This window comes from Colobus angolensis, unplaced genomic scaffold, assembly GCF_000951035.1.
Source record: "Colobus angolensis palliatus isolate OR3802 unplaced genomic scaffold, Cang.pa_1.0 Scaffold13, whole genome shotgun sequence".
Taxonomy (NCBI): domain Eukaryota; kingdom Metazoa; phylum Chordata; class Mammalia; order Primates; family Cercopithecidae; genus Colobus; species Colobus angolensis.
The window spans coordinates 18339737-18364480 of record NW_012114252.1 but is presented as its reverse complement, the minus strand read 5'-3'; the positions used below and the strand labels follow the sequence as shown (position 1 = coordinate 18364480).

Sequence of the window (24744 nt, the reverse complement as noted above, 5' to 3'; positions counted from 1 at the left end):
AACCGAGGCAAAGAAGACCGGGGCAAGGCTCTTTTTCTAGGAAACTCTGCCAAGCCCGTGTGGCGCCTGGAGACTTGTTACCCCCAGGGCGCGTCCTCGGGCCAGTGCTTCACGGTGGAGAATGCGGACGCGGTGTGCGCCAGGAACTGGAGTCGGGGGGCGGCCGGGGGGGACGGGCAGGAGGTGAGGAGCAAGCATCCCACTCCGCTCTGGAACCTGTCGGATTTTTACCTTTCGTTTTGTAATTCCTACACACTTTGGGAGTTGTTCTCGGGGTTGTCCAGTCCCAACACTTTGAACTGCAGTCTGGATGTGGTGCTCAAGGAAGGCGGCGAGATGACCACTTGCAGGCAGTGCGTCGAGGCTTACCAGGACTATGACCACCATGCTCAGGAGAAATACGAAGAGTTTGAAAGCGTGCTCCACAAATATTTACAGTCGGAGGAGTACTCGGTGAAATCCTGTCCCGAAGACTGTAAGGTAGGAACCCTCGGGGCTTTCCCCCTTTCCTGCACTTTCCTATCTCTATTGGCTCGGTTGGGGTGTCTTCTCGAGTTTATTGTTATTATTTTTTTGAGCTCTGGTTTTGTTACTTTGTGTTGCTGCTGATATTGAGAGCTTGGCTTGCTGTTTGAGTTGAGAATACCTGGTGGATTGCTGGTGGACTGACTAATGCCTTCTTCCGGGAGTCCTTGGAAGATCAGGGAAGTCCCCGGTTATCTGAGATAATAAAGCTGGCACTTTAACTGTTTCTTACATCCATGCAGTTGGCTCAAACTCTGTTACATCTTTTTAAAAATGGAAGTTGAAAAAGTCTTGTCAGGACGATAGCAAAGAGACTACACACTGATGCTCACAGGTAAAGTCAGAAGAGTTAGAGACAGGCATGTGTGGTTTGCAATATAGATCTGCACACAGGAACGCTCTCATAGTGACATCATTAAGTTGGCTGAACAAGAGAAAGTGGTTGTAGTTGTTTGAGTAGTTAAAAAAAAAATTCCTGTTTTTACAGGGGTAGTTCTGGTCAGAAAGTCTGGGGGCCTACCTGAGGATATTTACTTTTTTTAAGTTTCCTGTTTCCTCTTGGACATTTGTATAATTATTGATCTGGGACTCACGATGAATGAAAAGTTGCAATTAGGTGTCTAGTGATTGATTAGCAATAGGCTATTTATCAGACACCCTATGTAATTAGCTTGATTTTCAGTATGCTTTCCGGAAGTATTAAATGGCAAAACGTTGATGCTATAGTTAAAATTTACTGAAATATTTAATAGTCTGTATTATATTTAAGCTCTTCTTGTTCAATGTAATAAAGAATATAAGCCTTGCTGATGGGCAAATGGGCAGCCTGCGCAAGTTTCTTAAGAATTGGTCTATGCAAATGCAACCATAGGTGCAGGTTTTAATAGAAGTGTCTCTGTCCGTGGTGCTGAAACGATATTTAACCAAGAGCTGTATTGAAGATGAAGATACTGCAGTGACCTTTAGTAGGGAAGCTGTAATGACAGAATCTCTATAAGCCTTAGTATTTTGTTCCAAGGGCAATTTCTTACACAACACAATAAACTGGTACTGCTTTTCAAAGGAAATAATACACCACATTCTCTCTCTTTCTCTCTCCTACTTTCCCAATCCTATATACAAACAGAACAATTGTCCCTCTGTCTCACTTGCGTTCTGCTGGGAAAATGAAGTCAAGGGTGGTATAGATCAAATAATTCTGTGACTTTTTGATAAAAGAACTGGACTAAGGGATGCTTATTTTAAATGAACACAATTGAAGGGCCATATTTTACTTTGGGTGGATTAGTTGTGCTTTTGACAATTAAATTAAACTCAAACTGACCTTGCCTTATTATTCTTTAAGACCAGAAACACAGCTCTCTGAAAATAGTAAGTCTGAATTTGCAACATTAATTTAGAGTGGTACTTCACTAGACAAGTGTATCTTAAACTTTTCTATCTAGCTTTTTAACCATATCAGTTTAACTTATGCCTGGGAATAAAACTTTAATGGTAGAAATTAATAATGAATAACTACTGCAATTATTGCATAGTTATTTATTTTGACAAGATATGTTGCATTGAAATTGTAAAGAAAAGGAAACTCTATGTCTACTAATTCTACTGCTAATAAAAAGACTGCAGAGGTTTCAGTATAGTTGTGTTTAAGAGTGGTACCCTGTAATAATTATATTTGCCTCCTTCCCTGCATGTAAACCCTAATTTCTGATCATTTTCATTTGTACAACTCAACTCAGTATTTAAAAGATAGTCTGTATTGACAATAGACTGCAGCATATTTTCAAATAAGCATGCCAAATATATCTTAGTTTAAATGTTCAAGTAAATATATTGAAAAGTTTTTTTCCCCTTAACCTAAATTACATCTCAACTGTATATTTACATCATTGACATCATCATAGCGATAAAGTACAGTGTAAGTTAACTCATTTATAACGCTATTGCCTACTTCTGGATTATGTTTTTGTGTGAAGTAGAAATTAACTGTATGCACAAGAAAGCACATTATAAAAACCTTAATTTCTTTAAAAACTTATTCTTCACATTGATAAGTAAATGCAGACACTTGATTTCTTGTCACCACAACGGAGAATTAATTACATGTTATGTCTTGCAGACATTTACTGGTTGTGCAGCGTTTTTTTGTTGTGGTTTCTTGTAAACTTGAAATATTTATTCCATAATAGCTATTGTCAAAATTACAGGTGCGGATTTAAAGTGTGGTGTTCTTGGTTTAAGACTCACAAATCAATTGATTATATGTAGAAAGGTAGTAGAAGCATAGTTTCTTGTTTAACATGTAATTTCTCTTTGATTCTGAAACAGCTACAAACACATTCACATATAAACTGTAATACGTGACTTAAAATGTTTTTGTCCTCGAAAGATGTGCCTGAGTTTCTTTCCGAATACTTTTACTTATTTCAGATGGCCTTATGCCTATGAAATGGCTGTCATTAGGAGCCTTCTTCAAGATAGAAGTTCTATGCAAAATTTTTCCTTTCTGAAGGCATCTGCAAAGTCATAGGCTACATTAAAAGTAAATGTATTATATTTATGTAATTGGTAATATTTTCCTTAAAAATTAATTTTAATGTATAACTTATAAATATATTTATTAAGATTGTAGAGAAAAGAATACATAAAATCATGTAGGCACCACAAATTATTGGGATTCATATTTTAGAAAAACGATATTAACTTTATTATACTCATTTATAATTAAATGAGTAATGCAGTGATTTCTAAATTTTAGAGTTAGGATGAATTATTACTTTCCAATTATATATTCTCCCCTCATTCAAAATTGCTATATTTCATATAAAACAAGAATAAATTAAATTTCATTTTGATTTAAATTGTTTAAAAGGCTTTTTGACCAATTATTTTGAAGAAACCCCTTAGAATAGATCTAATAGAATTATAGTGTCTCAAATTTATAGTAATTGCTGCTCAAGCATAGATTGGATGTACTTCTGTATTGCAATGTATCATAGAAAAAATGTGCACTCAGTAATATTTCTAAATATTCTGATAAATGTAAATGTATGCATTTATCTGGGAAATTATTTATGGATAAATAAGGAACACAAGATGTTGACTATATCATTAATACTATAGCATTTTGCTGCATTACATAGAGTAGCAAATATTACAGTAGTAATTTTCCCTTGTAGTTTACAGTATTATTTAAAACAATGTTTTCGATACGTAATAAAAAACTGACAAAGCTACCAAAATTTTTAAATTGTTTGACAATGTTAAAAAATGAAATATTCTAAGTTACAAAAGTACAAATATTTATTATAAACATGCTTGATTTTTACTTAAATACAGATTTTCTCTTATACATGCCATTCTTTAGTTCCTGATAATTCTTGCAAATAAATATAAAAGTGAGGAATTTATGGGACATAAACTTTCATTTTACAGACAAATTTCTATAGTTATTGATAGCTTTATTTAGTTACTATTTCCTCAAACCGTTGGTCAATGTAAGTGGGTTTGAGATTAGATTGCAAAATAAATCATTGTGCCATCTATACTTTAGTTCTCTCAGTATAAATTGTAATTTTTGTTCTCTAAAGAATGTATGAATGCTCACATTTTTATTTTACAATCTTATATTAAAGCAGATTATATTGCTTATTTTTATTTAACAGACACTGACCGAAAGGATACCTTGCAAGTATTAGGCATGTATAGCAGAGTTCTCTCATTTGTATCACCCACAAACATTACCCAACTAATTTGAGAACATAGAGTTTGGTTTACATAACGTACAATTTGAAAAGAAAAAAATGCATTTCTTAAATTCTTATGTATTTTAGTGCTGCACACTGAAAATTCATAAAGAAATAGTTCTCACTCTGTCGCCCAGGCTGGAGTGCATTGGCGCAATCTTGGCTCACTGCAACCTCCGCCTCCCCGGTGCAAACCATTCTCCTGCTTCAGCTTCTCGAGTAGCTGGGACTACAGTTGTGCGCCACCACACTTTGGATAATTTTTTGTATTTTTCGCAGAGACGGTGTTTCGTCGTATCAACCAGGATGGTCTTGATCTTCTGACCTCGTGATCTGCCCGCCTTGGCCTCCCAAAGTGCTGGGATTACAGGTGTGAGCCACAGCGCCTGGCCAAGAAATAGTTTTTTAAGAAGAAATCAAATATCTTACAAATTTTTTCACTTAAATTTTGAACCAAATATATTTTTCTCTTGACTAAGTGCTATTGTATTATCATGTCACTCTTCAGAAGTGTGCAGTACACATCTATAAATAGAACCTTTTAATATTCTATCACTTTATTTACAAATAATTTTTATAGTGGAATTGCTTCTCTACAAGGTCAGTCTGACCATGCAGATGACTACTTAAAATTTTTTTTATTGATACCTAATAGTTACACGCATTTTTATTTCTTTAACCATTAGTAAAGCTATTTATGAGGTTGAGAATATCATAATCATTTTAGTTTATGGCTTATGTTTTTTATCTTCTTGCTCCTTGTACAACTATTGATTTATGATTTACGTTTTATTTCTACAGAAAGATATCCAAAATTATATCTTATTATTAGATGTTTGTTTTCTCACAGACCGTGGAATACATATTTTTAGTTTGAACTTGTAATTGGGTCAAACTAGTGGCTACATAGGTATGATCACAAAGTTTAAATAATTGCTATTATATATTGTTCTTAACCTCTTTTCTTAGATGAAGTTAGTGTCCGCATATACATGGTGAATTAAAGTATTAACAAAGGAAATCAAGCAATGCTGTCATTCTCGTTCTCCTCCACATGTAAATCATAATTCATTAACATATATTTTTACCAGATTTAATGTACAAGGACAAATTTATGGATAACTGTTTCAAACAAAAGACTATTTTGATTTGAAAGATGTGAACTGTTGCTTTAATTTTATTTCTCAATTTTCTTTTAAAATATTTATCCCTGTGTTGATCTCACAATGACTAAGCAGCAAATATTTTGTTGTTTCTATTGATTTACATTGCAAATATATTTTTTTCAGTGGACATATACTCTAGATTAGTGGTCTTTGGGGTCACAGTGGAACATCCTGGAAAGCTTTGAGGGCACTAAGGCCCGGGCATCCCCAATCCTAAGAGATTCTGATTTTATCGTCCTGCTGGTGTCATGGATGTGGGCTCTGTCAAAGTTTCCCTGGTGATTCTGATGTGCAGCCAAGGTTGGGAACCATCATTCTGGTTCACAGTGACAATTGATACGGAATGACTTTCAGCTCCTGTGTCTCAGTAGTACATAATAATCCCATTTGCTCAACTGATGAAAGTAGAACTCAGATATTTTTAAAAAGTGGTAATGGCAATAAGACGTAGCCCAAGGGCAGGGAACAAATTTCTATTGATGAGACTGAGGAAGTGCATGAGAAGTGAACTAACTGGGTTTCAGGGTTAGGGAATGTACCAGAAGGGATCATGGAGAGAAGGAGGTAGATGTGTGGAGGGCCAGAGTTTTGACTACTTAAGGTTGTGTCAGGCGACTGTGGATTTTCTATATTTTAGCCAAGGTTGTAATTTCAGTCATCTTTTTTATTTTTTAAGTTTAATTCATGAGATACTATATAAAGTTAAATTTAAATTTTGTCTAATAAGAAATCAAGCATCATTGTAATCTGCATAGTTGAATTTCGTCAATGTAATGCTCTAATTTACTCTGAATCTTTTTTTCTTTGTTTTTTGAGATGGAGTTTTGTTCTGCTATCCAGGCTGGAGTGCAGTGGCATCATCTCAGCTCACTGCAACCTCTGCCTCCTGAGTTCAAGCGATTCTCCTGCCTCAGCCTCCCAAGTAGGTGGGATTACAGTAGCTGCGATTATAGCCTGCCACCATGCCCAGCTAATTTTTGTATTTTTGTAGAGATGGTGTTCACCATGTTGGCCGGGCTGGTCTCGAACTCCTGACCTCAAATGAGCCACCTACCTTGGCCTTCTAAACTGCTGGGATTACAGGCGTGAGCCACTGCACCCAGCCTACTCTGATTCTTTAATACTGGAAATGAGAGATGGTTAACATGAGTCCTTTCTTGTCAACAGATTGTTAATAACTTACAGACATACCATACTGGGATGCATGAAAATATTTAATTCTTGGGTAGTTTTTTAAAAATTCTTGGGCTTTTAAGGTGTTAAAATATGGTAGTTGATTTTCCCCACTTGAGGTTTTCTTTTTACATTGAGTCATTTACAAACAAAATTTATAGAAGCTATCTCAGATGGTTAAAGATCCTGCAAAAGATAGATGTTTAATACCTGTTTAAATACCATTATTGATCTTAGCAGTAGAGCATGTGTGATGGGTGGATGCAGTACTGATGTTAGCAGTAGAACATGCGTGATGGGTGGATGCAGTACTGATGTTAGCAGTGGAACATGTGTGATGGGTGGATGCAGTACTGATGTTAGCAGTGGAACATATGTGATGGATGAATGCAGTACTGATGTTAGCAGTGGAACATGTGTGATGGATGAATGCAGTACTGATGTTAGCAGTAGAACATGTGTGATGGGTGGATGCAGTACTGATGTTAGCAGTGGAACATGCGTGATGGGTGGATGCAGTACTGATGTTAGCAGTGGAACATATGTGATGGATGAATGCAGTACTGATGTTAGCAGTGGAACATGTGTGATGGGTGGATGCAGTACTGATGTTAGCAGTGGAACATGCGTGATGGGTGGATGCAGTACTGATGTTAGCAGTGGAACATGTGTGATGGGTGGATGCAGTACTGATGTTAGCAGTGGAACATGTGATGGATGAATGCAGTACTGATGTTAGCAGTGGAACATGTGTGATGGGTGAATGCAGTACTGATGTTAGCAGTAGAACATGCGTGATGGGTGGATGCAGTACTGATGTTAGCAGTAGAACATGTGTGATGGGTGAATGCAGTACTGATGTTAGCAGTAGAGCATGTGTGATGGGTGAATGCAGTACTGATCTTAGCAGTAGAACATGTGTGATGGGTGGATGCAGTAATCATTTCTTTGGAAATACATGGGGATTTTGTATGTCAGCCGCTTCATTTTGCACAAGACGGAAAATGAGTTCCATTAACATTGTGAAATAGATGACTTAGCCTCTTCACCTCTCAGTTTTCCTTTCCACTTTGTCAGTGTGCCTTCTTTCCATAGGTGGGTCCTCTCCTGGCATTTGTTAGCTGCATTTCCAGAGCCTGTGTACCACGGGAAACTCAAAATTCAGAATTCTTTCTTTTCTTCTCTGTACCATCGCTTCCATCAAAAAAGATCGATCTTTTTCTTATTGAGCTGTCACTGACTTTGTTTATTTGAATAGAAAACTGAACTAAGATGTTAAATAGATGATCATGACAAAGTATTAGCTCCTACAGAAAATGACTTAAATCACCCAGAAATTTAAGCCCTAGAACAATCTTTAGTAGCAGGTAACAAGCTTCAGAATTTATTAGATATCAGAAACTATTCTAATTTGTTTAATCATCACATCAACTTTATGAGGTAAGTATTATTACAAATTTTACAGATGGGGAATGTGAGGACATAAAGTTAACTATCCCAAGGTCAAACAGACAAGTTATTTATTTATTTATTTATTTATTTATTTATTTATTTATTTATTTATTTATTTTGAGACGGAGTCTCGCTCTGTTGCCCAGGCTGGAGTGCATTGGCACAATCTCGGCTCACTGCAACCTCCGTCTCCCAGTTCAAGTGATTTTTATGCCTCAGCCCACTGAGTAGCTGGGATTGCAGATGTGCCTCACCACACATGGCTAATTTTTGTATTTTTGATAGAGATGGAGTTTCCAAATGTTGGCCAGGTCTTGAACTCTCCACCTCAGGTGATGCTCCCTCCTCGGCTTTCCAAAGTGCTGAGATTACAGACCTGAGCCACTGCACCCAGCCAAGATGGGTAATTTAAATATTAGGTTCATTTCATCACTGTAAGTGTTTTCTTTTTCCCTTTGATTAGAAATATTTACAAACATCCCGAAGAATTAAGAGATTATTATAATAAACCTACATATAACTGTCTCATAAATTTAACAGTTATTAAGAATTTTGCCATATTTGCTCCTTCTATTTAGTTTTAATTTACCATTAAAAACATTTGTCAGATGATATAGAAAAAAGAAGAGAGAAATGTGAAAATTCTGGGCAACTAGGATGGATGACCATGTTTATCATTGTCAAAGGCTTAGGTAACCTGAATATGAATGAATAGTGTGAAGATCAGAAGAACACTTAGGTTTCTGATTTCATGTTTAGAGCTGAGTAGAGAAAGGATGAGTGTAAGGTTTTGGTGGGAGGGAAGTAAACTTTGGAGATCAATGATAATTTCTGCGAATTCATAAATTTCAGTATGGCAGAGTCTGTTAGTCTGGTTGGGTTGTTGTGACAAAATACCACATACTGGATGGCTTACACCACAGATACATATTTTCTCACAGATCCAGAGGCTTCAAGTTCATGATCAAAGTGCAGACAAATTTGGTGTCTGGGGAGGGCTCTCTTCCTGGCTTTCAGATGGCCACCTTCTTACCAAGTCCTCATGTGGGGTTTCCTCAGTGCATGTGTAGTGAGAGAGCAATAGGTTGGGATAGGATGAAGTGATGGCACAGAGATCAATTCAAAAGTTGCTGCCTTTCTTAGGAGTAATAGGATGGTCTTCTAAATCAGTACTCTTCAGAAGAACTTCGTGTGATGATGGAAATGCTTTATTTTCTGTCCTGTCCAATGTGGTAACCACTGGCCACATGTGGTTATTGAGCACTTGAAATGTGGCTGAGGTAAATGAAAAGCTAAAAATTTAATTTTATTTAATTGCAATTAGTCCAAGTTTAAATAGCTCCATGGGGCTAGTGGCTATGATGTTCGACAGAAAATTCTAAATGACTACAGTGGCCGTGGAAGTGGAGAAGAAAGGCCACATTCAGGAAGCTTTTCTGAGTTCACATTTACAGTATTTAGTAACCAATTTTATTTAGAGGGAGAATATGAAGTAAGTTTTGTAAAGTGCGAAACTGTAGATATATTTGTGACATTTTAAAAATTATATTAATTTTAACTCAATTGTATCTTCTGGGATACATGTGCAGAACATACAGGTTTGTTACATTGGTAGACATGTGCCATGGTGGTCTGCTGCATCCATCAACCCATCACCTAGGTATTAAGCCCCATTTAATAAGATAGGAAATAAAGGAGGAAGAACAAGTTGAGACTGGTGAAAAAAAGGAGTTCATTTTTGAAGCTAATGATAGCAGGAGCTGTCGAGTAGATGGTATGCTACCTGGGCAGGGAGCTTGAGTGCGAAGTCCACTCTCCACTTGTTGATTTGATCTGGAAGCTGTGGGCAGAGATTAGATGACTGAACCAAAACACGTGATGTGAAGAGAATGCCAAAGATAAATCCTGAGGAAAAGCAACAGTTAAGGGAAGGATTTGGCAGAAAATGGACCAGGGAAAGAGACAGAGAAGGAAAAAGGAATGACGGTGAGAATGAGAACAAGACATAGGAGTGGGAAGGGTGGGATTGACAGAGAGAGAAGGAGAGCAGGGAGAAGGAGAAGGATGGAATCATGAGACTGTGATGATCTGAAAGACTAGGTAGGGATTTTAAGCCAGTTACAGAATCAGTGTCCAACATTGCAGAGAGGACATGTGGGATGAAGCCTAGAAATAGGTCAATGAATTTGACAAGTAAGTGTCAGTCACTTTACAAGAGTAGTTTTAACAGAATGGTAGGAAGAGATGTCAAAATGTGATGGATTAAGGAATGAGCTGGAGATAGGAAATAAAGACTAGTCCAAACTTCTCTTCACTAAGTTTGGCACTGAAACAGAAAGAGAACAGAGTAAGTGGGGAGGTGGATGTGAGTTTACAGAAATAAATGATGTATGATGGAATAAACTTTAGAATATGTGTAACCTTTGATCTAAGATCCAGGTGGGGGTATGTGATTGAAAGAATATTAAGGAAAAATTAACGATGGCAACAGATGGAAAAGAAGAGGTGATGGGTTCTTTTTTTGCCTTTTTGCTCTGCCTTGGGGAGGAGGAGAGGTTGTGTCTTGTAGATGCTGCTGTACATCTAAGAACCTTTATTTTCTTGTTTATATTTTAAACAGGACCAATGATTTACTTCCTGAATTTCTGAAAATAAACACATAGTGAACTTGAATATGTTTAAATGAAGTAGAAAACTCATTTTCAAATGATATAAAATAATTATTGGCTTTAAATATGGAATCAGCAACAATTACATAGTATGTATTACTGTAAATTAGTTTCCATCAGAAGGTGTTGCCCTGAGATATAATGGCAAATTTCTATAACCAACTGAATTAAATATGGCTAGCTCTTTCTTGGTTTCCTGAGAAATATTAGTATGTGTAATAGAAAATTATAAAGATAGAAATTAGTTTTAACCCTAATAGGAAAGCATAGTAAAATAGTTTAAAGAATGATTGAGGATAGACTGGTTCAACTTCCAGTTTCACCATTTATTAGTCATATGACATTGCTCAAGTAGTAAAATAAGGATGTGAAGACCTCTCTTATACCAATGATCGGGGGGAAGAAATGAAGAGACTCCTGAGCATATGAAAATACCTGGCCTAGGGCTTGATTATGCCCAATAAATGGTAGCAATTCATTAAAACCCATGGGGAACATCAGTAAAGTTAATATAGTCCTCACTTGAGAGCTCATATAAATTTTCTGTAAAGAAGACTCATTTACGAGACTTTTATAAACAGACTTTGCATATTGTATGGTAAAATCCTCTGATTGATTGCATCTACATTTATTGTGCTTCTCTAGAAGGTTACTCTAAATTATTGAACAACTCTAGAGTAAGATGGAAAATACAAGTTCAGTTGGAGTAAAAATGTTTCATTCCTAAGGCTGGAATTTTTTTCTCTATTTTAATTTAGAGATTAACACGTGCTACATTTTAGATTGACCAGATCCCGGTAGGTGTGTAACCAAAGGCCTTGAGCACTTTGGTTCATAGCCTTTTTGAGAGGGCAAGTGGAGGAACCATTGCAGTGATCTTCCATCTCCTGTAAACCTGTGGGTAGAAATGGTCTTGGGAAACGTTTTGTGTTATGTCATCTTTCAGGCACTGGAAAGCCATGTGTCTCCAGATTCCACTGTAGAAGGTGTGAACTTTGTCCTGCACCCTAGATTTTCAGCTTGGTATTCTGTTATGTTTGGTTGTCTCTGTTGTTCTCTACTTCACTCAGCATTTATCCACTCAGCCATAGTTAGTGTTTTTATTGATTGAGGAGTGAGATGAAGTGGGTAGCAGATACCCTTGATGTCGAACTAGAGCTACCAGACAAGGCAAATCTGGTAGCCATGATAGAGAAGACAGAGCAGGTTGAAGAAAAGGTTGGAAGCTGTGTTGCATGAATGAAAACAGGATTGCCCTGAGAAAGAGAAGACATAAGGAGACACAGCAATGCTCTTTAACTTGATGAAAATCATCCTGTGGAAGAAAGTCTTACTATCCAATGCTTTGTGTTGCTTTAGGGGTGAGAGTGAGGCTCTGGGTGCAGGTGTTTTGGCAAGAAGATCTCTGCTCTACATAAGGAAGAGTGTTCTGTTAAAGGAATTGCTCTCCTACGAAAGGAAGGGCTGTCTGAGGAACTCGAGCACATTTCCACAGAAGATGTACAAATGGGACGGGAGCTGTCAGCCACCACCCTAGAGGGCATCATTCCTATGGGTTGCAGGTTGGGCTACATAATTTTGAACATTGCATCCAACATCCTTTGGCATAAGATGAGGCACCCAGAAGTGACTTTGCGTATTGAGATGGTACTTATTGCCAATAAAATTCCGTCACATAAAAAAAAAAACTATTTTTTTAGCCTAACACCTTGCTCACAGTAATAGCATCTTGCTTTTAAAAAGGAAAGCTTGCCAATTTTCAACTTTAAATTATTTCTCTGATTCCTATTCATGTTATCAGTGAGAATAATTTAAGAAATAATGAATAAAGTATATATACTTACCCTAGAGTTACGAAGTGAACTAATTTCTAAGTACATTTTTGCTCTTGCTAATATCAAGAATATATATTTTCTCATCTCTTCTGATCACGAACACATTAAGCATTATAAACTCTCAAAGAACCCTGTTGAGCAAAGCAGGACTAAACATTATGGTGGTGCTGGGAAGGACAAGTTTCGCATGACCTTTCTCCATTGGTTTCACAGCACTTCTTTGCACGTAGTAATTCATGTCCACATCCAGTTCTTTGGGGACATTATCGAAAGGACTGAAGTCACTATACAAATTCTTTCTCTTGCCCAGGTGCAGTGGCTCATGTCTGTAATCCCAGCACTTTGCGAGGCTAAGGCAGGAGGATCGCTTGAGTTCAGGAGTTTGAAATCAGCTTGGGCAAGATAGTGAGACTCTGTCTCTACAAGAGATTTTTTAAAAATTAGCTGGGCATGGTGGTGCATACCTGTGGTCCCAGCTACACAGGAAGTCACTTGAAACCATGAGGTTGATGCTACAAGGAGCAGTATTCATGCAACTGTACTCCAGCCTGGACAATAGAGCAAGAACCTGTCTAAAAAAAAAAAAAAAAATCTTGTTCTCAGGCAATTCCACTTATTCAAAAAACAAGTTCTGTCATGATGATGTTATCATCCGTATGTTATTCATTCCCCCCAAAAATTCAACAGCACGGGCAAAATCAGTTTTCTTTAACAGAGGGGTAACTAAGACTTAAAGAGGTTAACAATGTGCGAACATTCTCATAGGTAAGTATGGCACATTCCAGAATTCAAACCCAGGAATACCTGGCTCTTAATGTCTTGGGTTTACCTTCACTATTACCTTATACTGCTCACTGTGCCACAAGTCTTTGCCCATGTCTGGTTGCCTTGTTGTTTCTTTTGTTTTTGTTTTAGAGGGAAGGAGGTGGAGGAGAACAGCCCGAGTGGATAAAGTGTACAATTTTTTGGTACATAAAAGATAATGTAACTTGCTTTATCCAGAATGTGTGCTGTTGTGGCAGCTTGGTGTAAAGCAGGAGTGTCCAATCTTTTGGCTTCTGGGGGCCATATTGGAAGAAGAATTGTCTTGGACCACACATAAAATACACTAACACTAACGATAGCTGATGAGCTAAAAAAGAAAATCGCAAAAATGTTTTCAGAAAGTTTATGAATTTGTGTTGGGCCACATTCCAAGCTCTCCTGGGCTGCCAGCGGCCCACAGGCGGGGGATTGGACAGTCTTGGTGTAAGGAATGAGCATGGGCTTAAGAGTCAGAGAGGCCTTGATTCCCAGGGTGCTTTCACCAGTTCCTGTGAAATGGGGACTGGTCCATCCAGTTTAAGGCAGCACCCAGAGAAGCAATGGAGCAAGTATGTGGTGAGATGTGGCCAGAGCTTCCTTTGCCTCAGCGAACCGCCTCTGCAAAGAGGTGGCCACTCCCTGCTGCGCTTCGCCAACACTCCACGGTGCCTGCTCGCTGGATGCTGAGCTGGTAGAAAAGATCCACGAGGCTAGCTGCCTAATCTCAGTGATCGGTTTCTTACCAAAAGTTGGCCTTTTCCTGGACCAAATGTACTGCCTCACGGACGGTTTGAAGTAGGTTTCCATATAGGGTTCTCTCTCTCTCTCTTTTTTTTTTGAGACGGATTCTTGCTCTGTGGGCAGACTGAAGAGTAGTGGCGCGATCTCGGCTCACTGCAACCTCCTCCTCCGGGGTTCAAGCAATTCTCCTGGGTCAGCCTCCCGAGTAGCTGGGATTACAGGCGCCGCCACCTCGCCCGGTTAACTTTTTTGTACTTTTAGTAGAGACGGTGTTTCACCATGTTGGCCAGCATGGTCTCAATCTCTTGACTTCGTGATCTGCCCGCCTCAGCCTCCCAAAGTGCTGGGATTACAGGCGTGAGCCATCCCTCCCCTCGACCTCATGGGTAATAAATTAAACCTCAGGTATCACAGTGACGCTAGATAGCTGCAGAGTTTGGAGAGATGCAAGTGTTTTTAAAAAGTTCAATCTGAATCTTAAATCATTTAAAATCGGGTGTCTCCTGCCCGTAGGGAAAGGCACACTGGTGATTTTGGATCACTAGGCCACAAGTTGTCGGGCAGGTATGCCTTCTCAGGCAATGGGCTCATGCCAAAGTCCAGATGAAATAGCAAATAGCAAAAAAAAAAAAAAAAGACCACATGCATGAAAATGCAAGTGACCTGCTTTCTGGAGGTTTGGCCAAGTATGGAAGGTTTCAGACCTGTTCTATGGGTCCTGGGAAGTTTCTAAATATACATATATTGAATATTAAAAGTCACTTATGAAAAGATGAATCCTGTTACATCATTTCAGCTTTGACTATTTTTACACCGAATGTTCATTTTTATTCAGTGTGCCTGCAAATTCTAGTAAAGAGAAGAGAATTCAGCTCTGAGTGAATAAAATCCTGTCTGCAGAGTTTTGCTTCGTTGACAATAAAATGGAGTATTTGCTGTCAACTACATTTGATTTCTCCATTAAATGAATTAACTCTTTAAGATGATTAAAATAATTGATCCATTCTTGAAGTATTTGTTAGTATTTTGTTGTCCTTACAACTTAGTGGGTGAAACAATCCAACTATCTATATGCTATATTCATCTACAGTGAATCAAAAGGGCTATGTTTGGCAAAATCAAACTTTAAAAAAGAGAACCCAATCTATTTTTGCGTGTTTTATTTAGTCTTTGATGAATATATTTCTCATATCTAAATAACTGCAAAATTTGTGGAACATTAGGAAAGTCTATTGATATTTATGTCTTAAATCTTTAATTGCACATTTAGAATTAAATGTAGTAGTTTAAAATTTAATTTGTGGTATTGCAGTATTGTGATACTAAGAACTCACATTGTTTCATAGTGAAAATTTCCGTTTTCTTAAAGCTGTGGGATCATCTTTGATGTTCCTCAATTGTTTCATAAAAGTAGCGACTTTACGAAAGGCCGTAATTGCAGGAGTGGTTCCAATGCTTATCAGTTTTTCCTAGCTCCCTTTTTGACTGTGTCTGCAAGAAAAGAAAAGTAAGACCCATAAACAACTACAATTGAGACAAATAAAAATATGCAAAGGTTTAAAACATTGTTTTGTCAATTAATTTTCTGGGGCTAATAATCTTTCTCAGAAATATGGTAAATCACCGATTAGGAAATGAAGCTCAGGTTTTCAATATTACACCTTACTTAGATGGATGTTAAATTTTCTCACAATATCAACTTTAGTCAGATTAAATGCAAAATCTGAGCAGCGCAAATTTGCCTTTCTTTTACAACTGGAGAACATTAATAATATTAAAACAATATAGCTAAAGACACTATACAGCACTCAACAATTTTCTTTTTCTCTATGTGATGACTAGAGTAGACGAATTGTAGAAAAATTAATTTACGATAGAGCTGGTTTAGGGAAAAATCATATTCACTCAAATATGACTTTTAATTAATTCATCTTAATAGCCTGACATTTGAAATACATGGGACAAGATGAAGTGGCTGAATGGATGCTACAGACAAGCCAGGGAAACCACAAAATGATGTTTGAGAGTTCCCATTTCCTACCTCTGACCAATTATAATAATTTTCTTTTATCAGTGGAATGCTAGCTCCATTGTGGGTTATTTTGTATGGCCCTGAACCTGTACTTTTTCTGCTGTGTTTTTTTGATGCCATGACAACAGATAATGTACTTAATATGGAAACTTATGAAAAATAATTTTCCAAGGGGCTTTTCAACCTGGTTCTTCTGATTTCTTCAAGTAATGGCGAAGGACCATTTTCTCGGTTGCCCATGTTTGTGGAATGAGCACATGAATCAGACAGACCAAGATCTGTCCATTCTGAAGAGGTCACATGCATTTCTTTGAAATGATCACAGTGACTTTGTGCAAAGGATATGATCATTGTTTGTCCAGAGTCATTAAAGGATGCTGCATAAAGAACATTTTAATGTCCCAATTTGTGATCATTTTCTTTGGGAATGCATTTTGTCACACAAGTTTTCTGTACTACATGGAAAAAGAAACATAGTAGACCAACAAATGAATATTGCTTCTTAAAAATAGAATTTTTTTGGCCGAGTGCGGTGGCTCAAGCCTGTAATCCCAGCACTTTGGGAGGCTGAGGCAGGAGAATGGCGTAAACCTGGGAGGCATAGCTTGCAGTGAGCCGAGATCCGGCCACTGCACTCCAGCCTGGGCGACAGAGCGAGACTCCGTCTCAAAAAAAAAAAATAGAATTTTAGTGGAAACGGTTCTTAATTTGAGTGCTGTTATTATATGGCAATGGTAATTTAGGCACTGAGATAAAAGGTGTCCCACAGTGCACCTAGTTTAACAAGGAATAAGTATTTCATCATGTATGACTCGCATATGGACATGGAAAAATGTAAGCCATTTACATATAAACACGATGCTTGTTAAAGGAAAGGAAGAAAAGAATATAATGGAAAACCTAGAAGAAAACTTGCTTTTCTTTTTCTAGGTGCACGTTAATGAGAGCAAGATTAAAGGGCACAGGTCAGGTGCTGTGGCTCACACCTGTAATCCCAGCACTTTGGGAGGCTGAGGCAGGAGGATCATTTGAGGCCAGGAATTCAAGTCCATCCTGGGCAACATAGTGACACCCCCCAAAATTAAAAATAAATAGCTGGGCAAATAGCTACTTGGGGGGCTGAGGTAGGAGGGTTACTTGGTCTCAGGAGGTAGAGGCTGCGGTGAGCTGTGATTGTCCCGTTGCACTCAAGCCTGCATGACAGAGTTAGAATTTGTCTCAAAAAAAAAAAAAAAAAAAAAAATTTAAAGGGACTGTAAAGCCCTTAATCCAAAAGCACTGTGCTCATAATCTGTTACTTAAAAATTCTAGTTAACTCATTTTCCTTTTCAAATGGTCTCACTTCCCACCTGTAACTGAAAATTAGATTTTACTCAGATCTTTGAAATTAAGACAGTGCTGCAATTGCAACCTGACAGTTGTTCCTTCTCCTTGCTTATGAAAGGGGTCATTGTTTCTCTTCTAAAATGTAGTAAGCTCTAAGTCAGATAATTACAAAATACTAATTTTATAAAATACAGTGTTTGATATCTTTGTAGCTGAACAGCAGAGCCTTTTATATGGGAAATATAAATACAGTATTTGTGCATGCTTCTTTATGGCTAATTATGGGTTTGAAAAGTAATAAACAGTGATGTGACCACTCCATAGCTTGCAGTGGGGATGTGTCTCCTTAATCTGGCCACTTAAAGAAAAAAAAACTGTTCATCTGTGGACTTTTCCAGATAAGCAATTTTTAAAGCTAACGTCACTTGTTTTCCAAATTAGAAGCTGTTAGCAAAATATGTCACTATTTTGTTCTGCTGCCTAGTTTATGAATTTGAAGACACTGAAAAGATTCTATAAAGTTACCATGTTGGGTAAAAAATTCAGATGACATTGAAAGAGAGAAGATTCCACTTAACAGAAAAAAGCGACTATTTGACAACACAATTGAAAGACTAATTCAACCATGGGGGTAAACGGTTAATATTTTTCTTTACTACACACTACATGATCTTATTCAGATAACTTCCATAGGATGTGTGGAGAAGCAAGATTGTTATAACCTCTGACAAATCACCTAGCAGGTCATAGAGTTTCAAAAATTTAAATCACTCACAGCAATTTTTTTTTCTTTTTCTTTTACTTTTGTTTTTTTGGAGACAGAGTCTCGCTCTGTCACCCAGGCTGGAGTGCAATAGTGTGACCTTGGCTCACTGCAACCTCTGCCTCCTGGGTTCAAGTGATTCTCTTGCCTCAGCCTCCCAAGTAGCTGGGATTATAGGCACATGCCACCACTTTCGGCTAATTTTTGTATTTTTAGTAGAGACGGGGTTTCACCATGTTGGCCAGGCTGGTATTGAACTCCTGACCTCAGGTAATCTGCCCGCCTCGGCCTCCCAAAGTGCTAGGATTATAGGCATGAGCCAACGTGCCTGGCCAGCAAATGTTTTAAATATTGCTTTCCAAATATTGTTTGTATTTAGAGTATCACCAGTTAAACAAGGAAGAAGCTCTTACTGGAAGAAACTGAATCCCTGATGGTCATCATTCAGCTTTCTGTGTGTGTGTGTGTGTGTCAAGTCTATTACTTATAATAGAAACCAATATAAACAAGTCTAGTACTGTGACTGCTTTTGTCATCTGATTTGAAAACAGTTTCATATCATCAGTCAGCAACCCAAGTACAGGGAAAATATGTGACGTAAAACATTTTTCTGTCTTTCTAAATGTAAGTGATTTAATCGAATTTTATCTTTCTATTTTAATTTGATAAATGGAGAGGCAGCAAAATTATGCCTAAGCTGGAAGCAAGATTTCTTCCTCTGGTAGGTAGTGGTAGTGAACGATTAGTACTTAGTGATAATGCCAGGTCAATTTATTTCATTCTGTGAAGTAGGCCTGATAATAATCCCGTTTTGCAGATAAGAAAACTAAGGCCTAGGGCACAGGATTCTTAACCAAGGCTTTTAAACACAATTTTACATTTATTTTTTGTCGTGTTACTTGGTATAAAAACAGTCCTGATTTTCAAAGATTGCGTACAAATTGTTGAAAAGGAAGAAAATAATAGATTACTAAAAGTATTAGCCTGAAGACAGTTTCTAGCAGCACATGAATAATTTACATGATAAAGCTATAGAATGAATTATATACTTATATACCACTGCCTTTGTTTCTCCTAGTAGATTTTGAGAGTACTCTTTTTTTTTTTTTTTTTTTTTGAGGCGGAGTCTCGCTCTGTCGCCCGGACTGGAATGCAGTGGCCGGATCTCAGCTCACTGCAAGCTCCGCCTCCCGGGTTCACGCCATTCTCCTGCCTCAGCCTCCGAGTAGCTGGGACTACAGGCGCCCGCCACCTCGCCCGGCTAGTTTTTGTATTTTTAGTAGAGACGGGGTTTCACCGTGTTAGCCAGGATGGTCTCGATCTCCTGACCTCGTGATCCGCCCGTCTCGGCCTCCCAAAGTGCTGGGATTACAGGCTTGAGCCACCGCGCCCGGCCGAGAGTACTCTTAAAGATAGGCGTTCTTTCTGAATTATTTTTGTTTAATCACTTGCAAAGAAGAAAAGAAAGAAAAAGGGAAAAGAAGAGCTTGCGGGTGGGTGGTTATGAAACAAGGTGGCAGGTTCTTTGACACTCCTCCAACTGAGGGTGAGTAGGGCAGAAATAATGTTCTGGGACTTCCAAGGTAGGTGATAAAAGGCCATGCAGTTTTCACGCTGTTTACTGGGACAAGTATTCTGGAAGCTTTGAGCTGTGCTGTAAGGTGTTCAGTTAGCCCAAGGCCACCATACTGCTAGGAACTCCAAGCCTCATAGAGAGGCCTTGGGCAGGCTTTTTCATACTGTCTTGCTTGAGTCCAGCTTGTGTCTTCCAAGGCCATGCACCACACATGTGGGTGAAGCTTGCCGATGAACTTACCACCCAGCCATTTAGATCCCACTGACCCCTTCACATCTTCCCAACGTCTTACAAACTTCAAAGGAGAGAACTATCAATATTTTTCTTTACTACACAATCTTATTCAGTAACTTCCCTAGGATGTGCAGAGAAGCAAGGTTGTTATAGCCTCTGACAAATCATCTAAGCATAAAGTTCCAAAAATTCAAATCACTCACAGCAAATGTTTTAAATATCACTCTCCAAACATTGTTCTGTATTTATTTCACATTATGAAATGAGATAGAGTATTACCAGTAAAATGAGGAAGACGCTAAATCCCTAATGGTCATCATTATGCTGTAATTATGCAATATCTTAATTCCTGAGCCACCAAAATTCTAGAATGCAATAAAATGAGTGTTGTTGTAAACTACATGTTGGGGTGTTTGTTACGCAGCAATAGATAAGGGAACAGTGTTCCATAATTTTTTGATGAATGATTCTCCATTATGTGAGAGGTTCCACTGAGTAAAATTAATGAAAATTGAAACAAAAGAAACCTATGTGGCCTCATGTATTTGACTGAATTCTTTTCCTGTCAGGTTGGTAACGCTGGTAAGTAGATTCGTGAAGCTATTTCAGAAATTGCCCCAGCCTGTTCATTTAAATCATTTAGTATCAAATATGACAGGATAGACATTTTGCACAATTTTTCATTGGAAGAGTTATGAGAAATATTATGTTTCCAAAAGGTAATTGCCTTATGGACAGGTTGTAGATACAGTTTGAGGCTGAACATGAAGTACCACCGAGAGACACAGGGGATGCTAAGGCAATTTAGGATAGATCACTTTTTGCTTTTTTCACTGAATTATACTCATATGTGTTACTGTGTGTCCACATGCAGCAAGTAAAAAGGAAATTAACTGTCCAAATAAATAAAACATCAAAATATAACTGCTTGCATTTTGAAGGGAAAAGTAATTTTAAGGCTGTATTATTTGGGAAATTTACTTGAAATCATGTTTGGTTGCTGTTTTCAAATTAATAAACCATAGTAAACTATTCCTCTTGAAGTTGAATCATTTACTCAGAATTTATAACATCAAACATTCCTTCTTAGTCAGAGTTTCTCTTGTTCTTCAGGAGAAAGAAGTTACATTTTCACGCATATATTAAAATCTTCCCCTCTTTGATTATGTACCTACCAACCATACTTTTGAACACTGTAAAGACTATTAGTGCAAATTTGCTCATTTGATTTGTTTGAAATATTTTGGGAACAGTTAAAGGTTAACAATTACAGAAACCACCAAAGAAAACTTTGTTATGTTATAATCAGCAACAAAAAGCATTATCTAACAGCTGAAAGTGGCAAACAATGAGTTGTCCTGAAGGAAAGCACGAATTAGTTTTCTGACTGATTTAGTAGACTTTTGATTCAATAGACTGGTTGCCGTTTTTCACAGATAATTTCAAAAGTGGATTAATATTATATTTGATTTCTTCTTAAAGTTTAGATCAAAGTGAAGCAGGTTGAGTTTATTTTTCTTGCTTGGCAAAAAAAGTAGGGAATTTCATTGTACTAGCTATCTATTGCTGTGTAACAAATTTTCACAAATTTAGAGACTTAAAACAAGTCGTGTTTATCATCTCACACTTTCTGTGGGTCAGAAACGTGGACACAGCTTAGCTGTGGCCTCAGCAAGGCTACAGTCAAGGTGTCAGCCAGGGCTGGGGGCTTATCTGAGGCTCTGCTAGGGAGAGATCAGCTTCCAAGCTCACGTGGTTGTCGAATCCTGCTCCCTGAGGGCTGTTCAGCTGAGGATCTCAGCTGTTTGCTGTCTGTGCGCTGTCTCTGACTTCTTTGCCTGTGACCCTCTCCAGCGTAGCTTACAATCTGGCAGCTGGCTTCTTTAAAGCCAGCAAGGGGGAATGTTTCCCAGTAAGACAGATGTTTCAGTCTTATGTAATGTCATCACGAGACTGACATTCTTCACCTTTGCTGTATTCTGTTTGTTAGAAGCAACACACTGGTTCTGACCACATTCAAGGACAGGTGATGACACAAGGTCATGAATTTCAAGAGGAAAAATCAGAGGCCCACCTAAAAGACTGTTTTGCACATCCATTACATTATTTTTTAGATAATCAGAGATAATTTCACATATTTTAAAATCAGCTCAGGAAAAATACATGTTTATTTTTGTTTGGTGTTGTCAATGAAATCAAAGAGAAATAGTTGATAAATATTTGTAAACATAGAAGGCCATCACCCATTATTACATGCAAATAGGTAAGTAAAATTTTATTAGGCATTATTCTATATAAGGAAAATTTAGTTTTAATTAATGAAATAAAAAAATGGACATGTTCAAGTTTTCTTTTTTCCCCCAAAACTGTTAATGTATAAAATCAATTCTAAAGTTTGTCTTTAATTATTTTAATTTAAGAAATTTGCTGTCATTTTGGAATAATAAATGTCATATAATTGCTTTAGAAGTCTGTTTCCTAAAAACGTATTTTGGAACAAATTAATAAATCTTTGGAACCTGTAGTTTCTAAGTGGTGACTTAGAACTCTCATAATTAGATTGACTGACTTAGGCCATTGCAGTAATCATATACGCCTATTTAGTCATCTATCTAAATCTCATTTGTCTGGAATGCGGCCCATAAGGCTAAATCCAGATTAAAGGTTTCAGCAATAGGATTTGAAATAAACATGAAGGCACTTGAGGACAACTGCCTTTTATGAATAGAGGTCTGGAAACTCCTCGTCAGCTATTCTGACCCTATTAGCAGATTGATTTCTTTTCATGAACTCTGGAATTCTAGATATTCTTCTAATTCTTTTAGGAGATACACCTTTTGTCTTCAGTCCTTGATCCTCACTAAAGCACAGATTCGACATGCCTATCCTCGTTACACATTTACTTTAAAGGAAGATTTTCCCACATTTTGCTTACTGTATGGTTTTGTTAGGGAGAGCTGAAAAAATATCCTTGGGGTAGGAATGGGAGTACTGAGGCAGGCTGGAAAGGCAGATACATGTATCAATCAGGATAGACAAAGTTCCCCTGAACTAATGAATATTCCCCAAGTCTTCCTGGCTTACAACAATTTCTGCTAAAGGTTTCTTTCTTACTAACATTCTATGCCTTTTGTGGTTCAACAGTGCCTCTGTATACATTTTCATTCCAGACTCCCGTCTGACAGAGCAGTCTCTATCTAGAATTTGGTGGGTTTCATGGCGGAAGAAAAAGAGACAGGGCCATACTCTGGCTTTGAAAAATCTAGCTCAAAAGAGATACAGGACGCTTGCAGCTACCTTTCACTGACTGAAGCAAGTCATGTCACCGCTCCTGTGTTCAGTGGAGCAGGGAAGGACCTGGAATGCGTGACAAGCAGTGATACAGTCTACCAGGGGATAAGTGCAAAACGCAGAGAACCTGGGCTCAAAGAAGATAGATTTGTAAATTTCAGGGCTTTCCTTGTGATTGGTACTATTTTTTCCCTGTATACTCATATATATATATATATATATATATATACACACACACACACACACACACATATACACACACACACACAAATATTTATTCACATGTATTTGAATTATATTTATATACATGAATTTGAATTATATTCAGCTCCATCATTATCTTCCAGGTTTCAAGCTGCCCTTTCTCAGAATAGTGTTACAAAGAATTCTTTAGCAGTGGCATTCTTTTGGGTAGTATTATGGTGCTAAAATTGATAGAGCTGATGGATGAGATTTTATTCACTTGTAATTTAAAATGGCCATAGTTTAAAAGAGAGTGGGGAAGATAGCATGGAGGTATGTGTTTAGCAGTAGTTTCGAGTCTTCTCCCAAAAAGCATAGGGGTTAAAGGATCCCGAGATCTGAGAGATTATTCTCAATTGCATTTGTCTCTATCTGACTATGGTTTCATGAGCTAAAGTTATCCAAATAAGTGGAGAAAAATAGAATGCTTTGTACTGAAAATGGAAGACACAGTGTGGGGATAGCGTTTCGGATTCTGGATTCATGCTCATTGAGTGACTGGTATGGATCTTTGTGGAGAAGGAGTGAATCGTGTTGGGGCGTTGGGCAAGCGGACTAAGGCTAAGGTTCACCATTGCCCTGCCCACCTCAACGTCCACCGCATCCTTATCATCAGGTAGCTCTATTCCCTAGCACACACTCAACATTCTGATTGTTTCAGGAAGTGGAAGTGGATCACTGCAAATACATCATCACCACTTGGAAAAGGATTGCAAGTATATGCCGCCTCATAGCATTACATTGATGTTTGATGAGGGCAATGGAATTAGCAATCTAATTCTGGACTTGGGTCACGCCAAAATGACAAAAGAAATGATCGCATTCCACCAAAATTAAGAATTTAAAAAATCTTTCTGGAAAATCCTTTGTGTCATAAATGAAATCACCATGTTCCCAGATATTTTGAACTGACTATACACTATTAATACATGTGTATAGTGTTCCTTTTACCTATGCATAATTGTTGACTTAGAATTAATGTGCTGTTGTAAATTTCCAGAAGTCTAAATCTTATTTATTCTTGCATTATATCTGATACCTAAGTATTCATTAAATGTTTGTTAAATTGATATATTTGACTTGGAGAAATTTAGTTTTAGTATCATAAACACAAAAAAGGAAAGACCCAACTGTTGGGTATCCAGGCCTGCTTTGACCCTCAGAAATG

General features: G+C 37.7%; 1 protein-coding gene across 1 annotated transcript in view; it reads left to right on the top strand.

Moving 5' to 3' along the window:
* Positions 1-6: 6 nt before the first annotated feature.
* Positions 7-24744, top strand: part of FAM155A (family with sequence similarity 155, member A) — a 697316-nt gene continuing 672578 nt past the window's right edge. The window contains exon 1 of the mRNA XM_011933869.1: positions 7-480. Within this exon, the coding sequence (XP_011789259.1) occupies positions 337-480 (144 nt within the window). The 5' untranslated portion in view covers positions 7-336. The remainder of the gene's footprint in view (positions 481-24744) is intronic.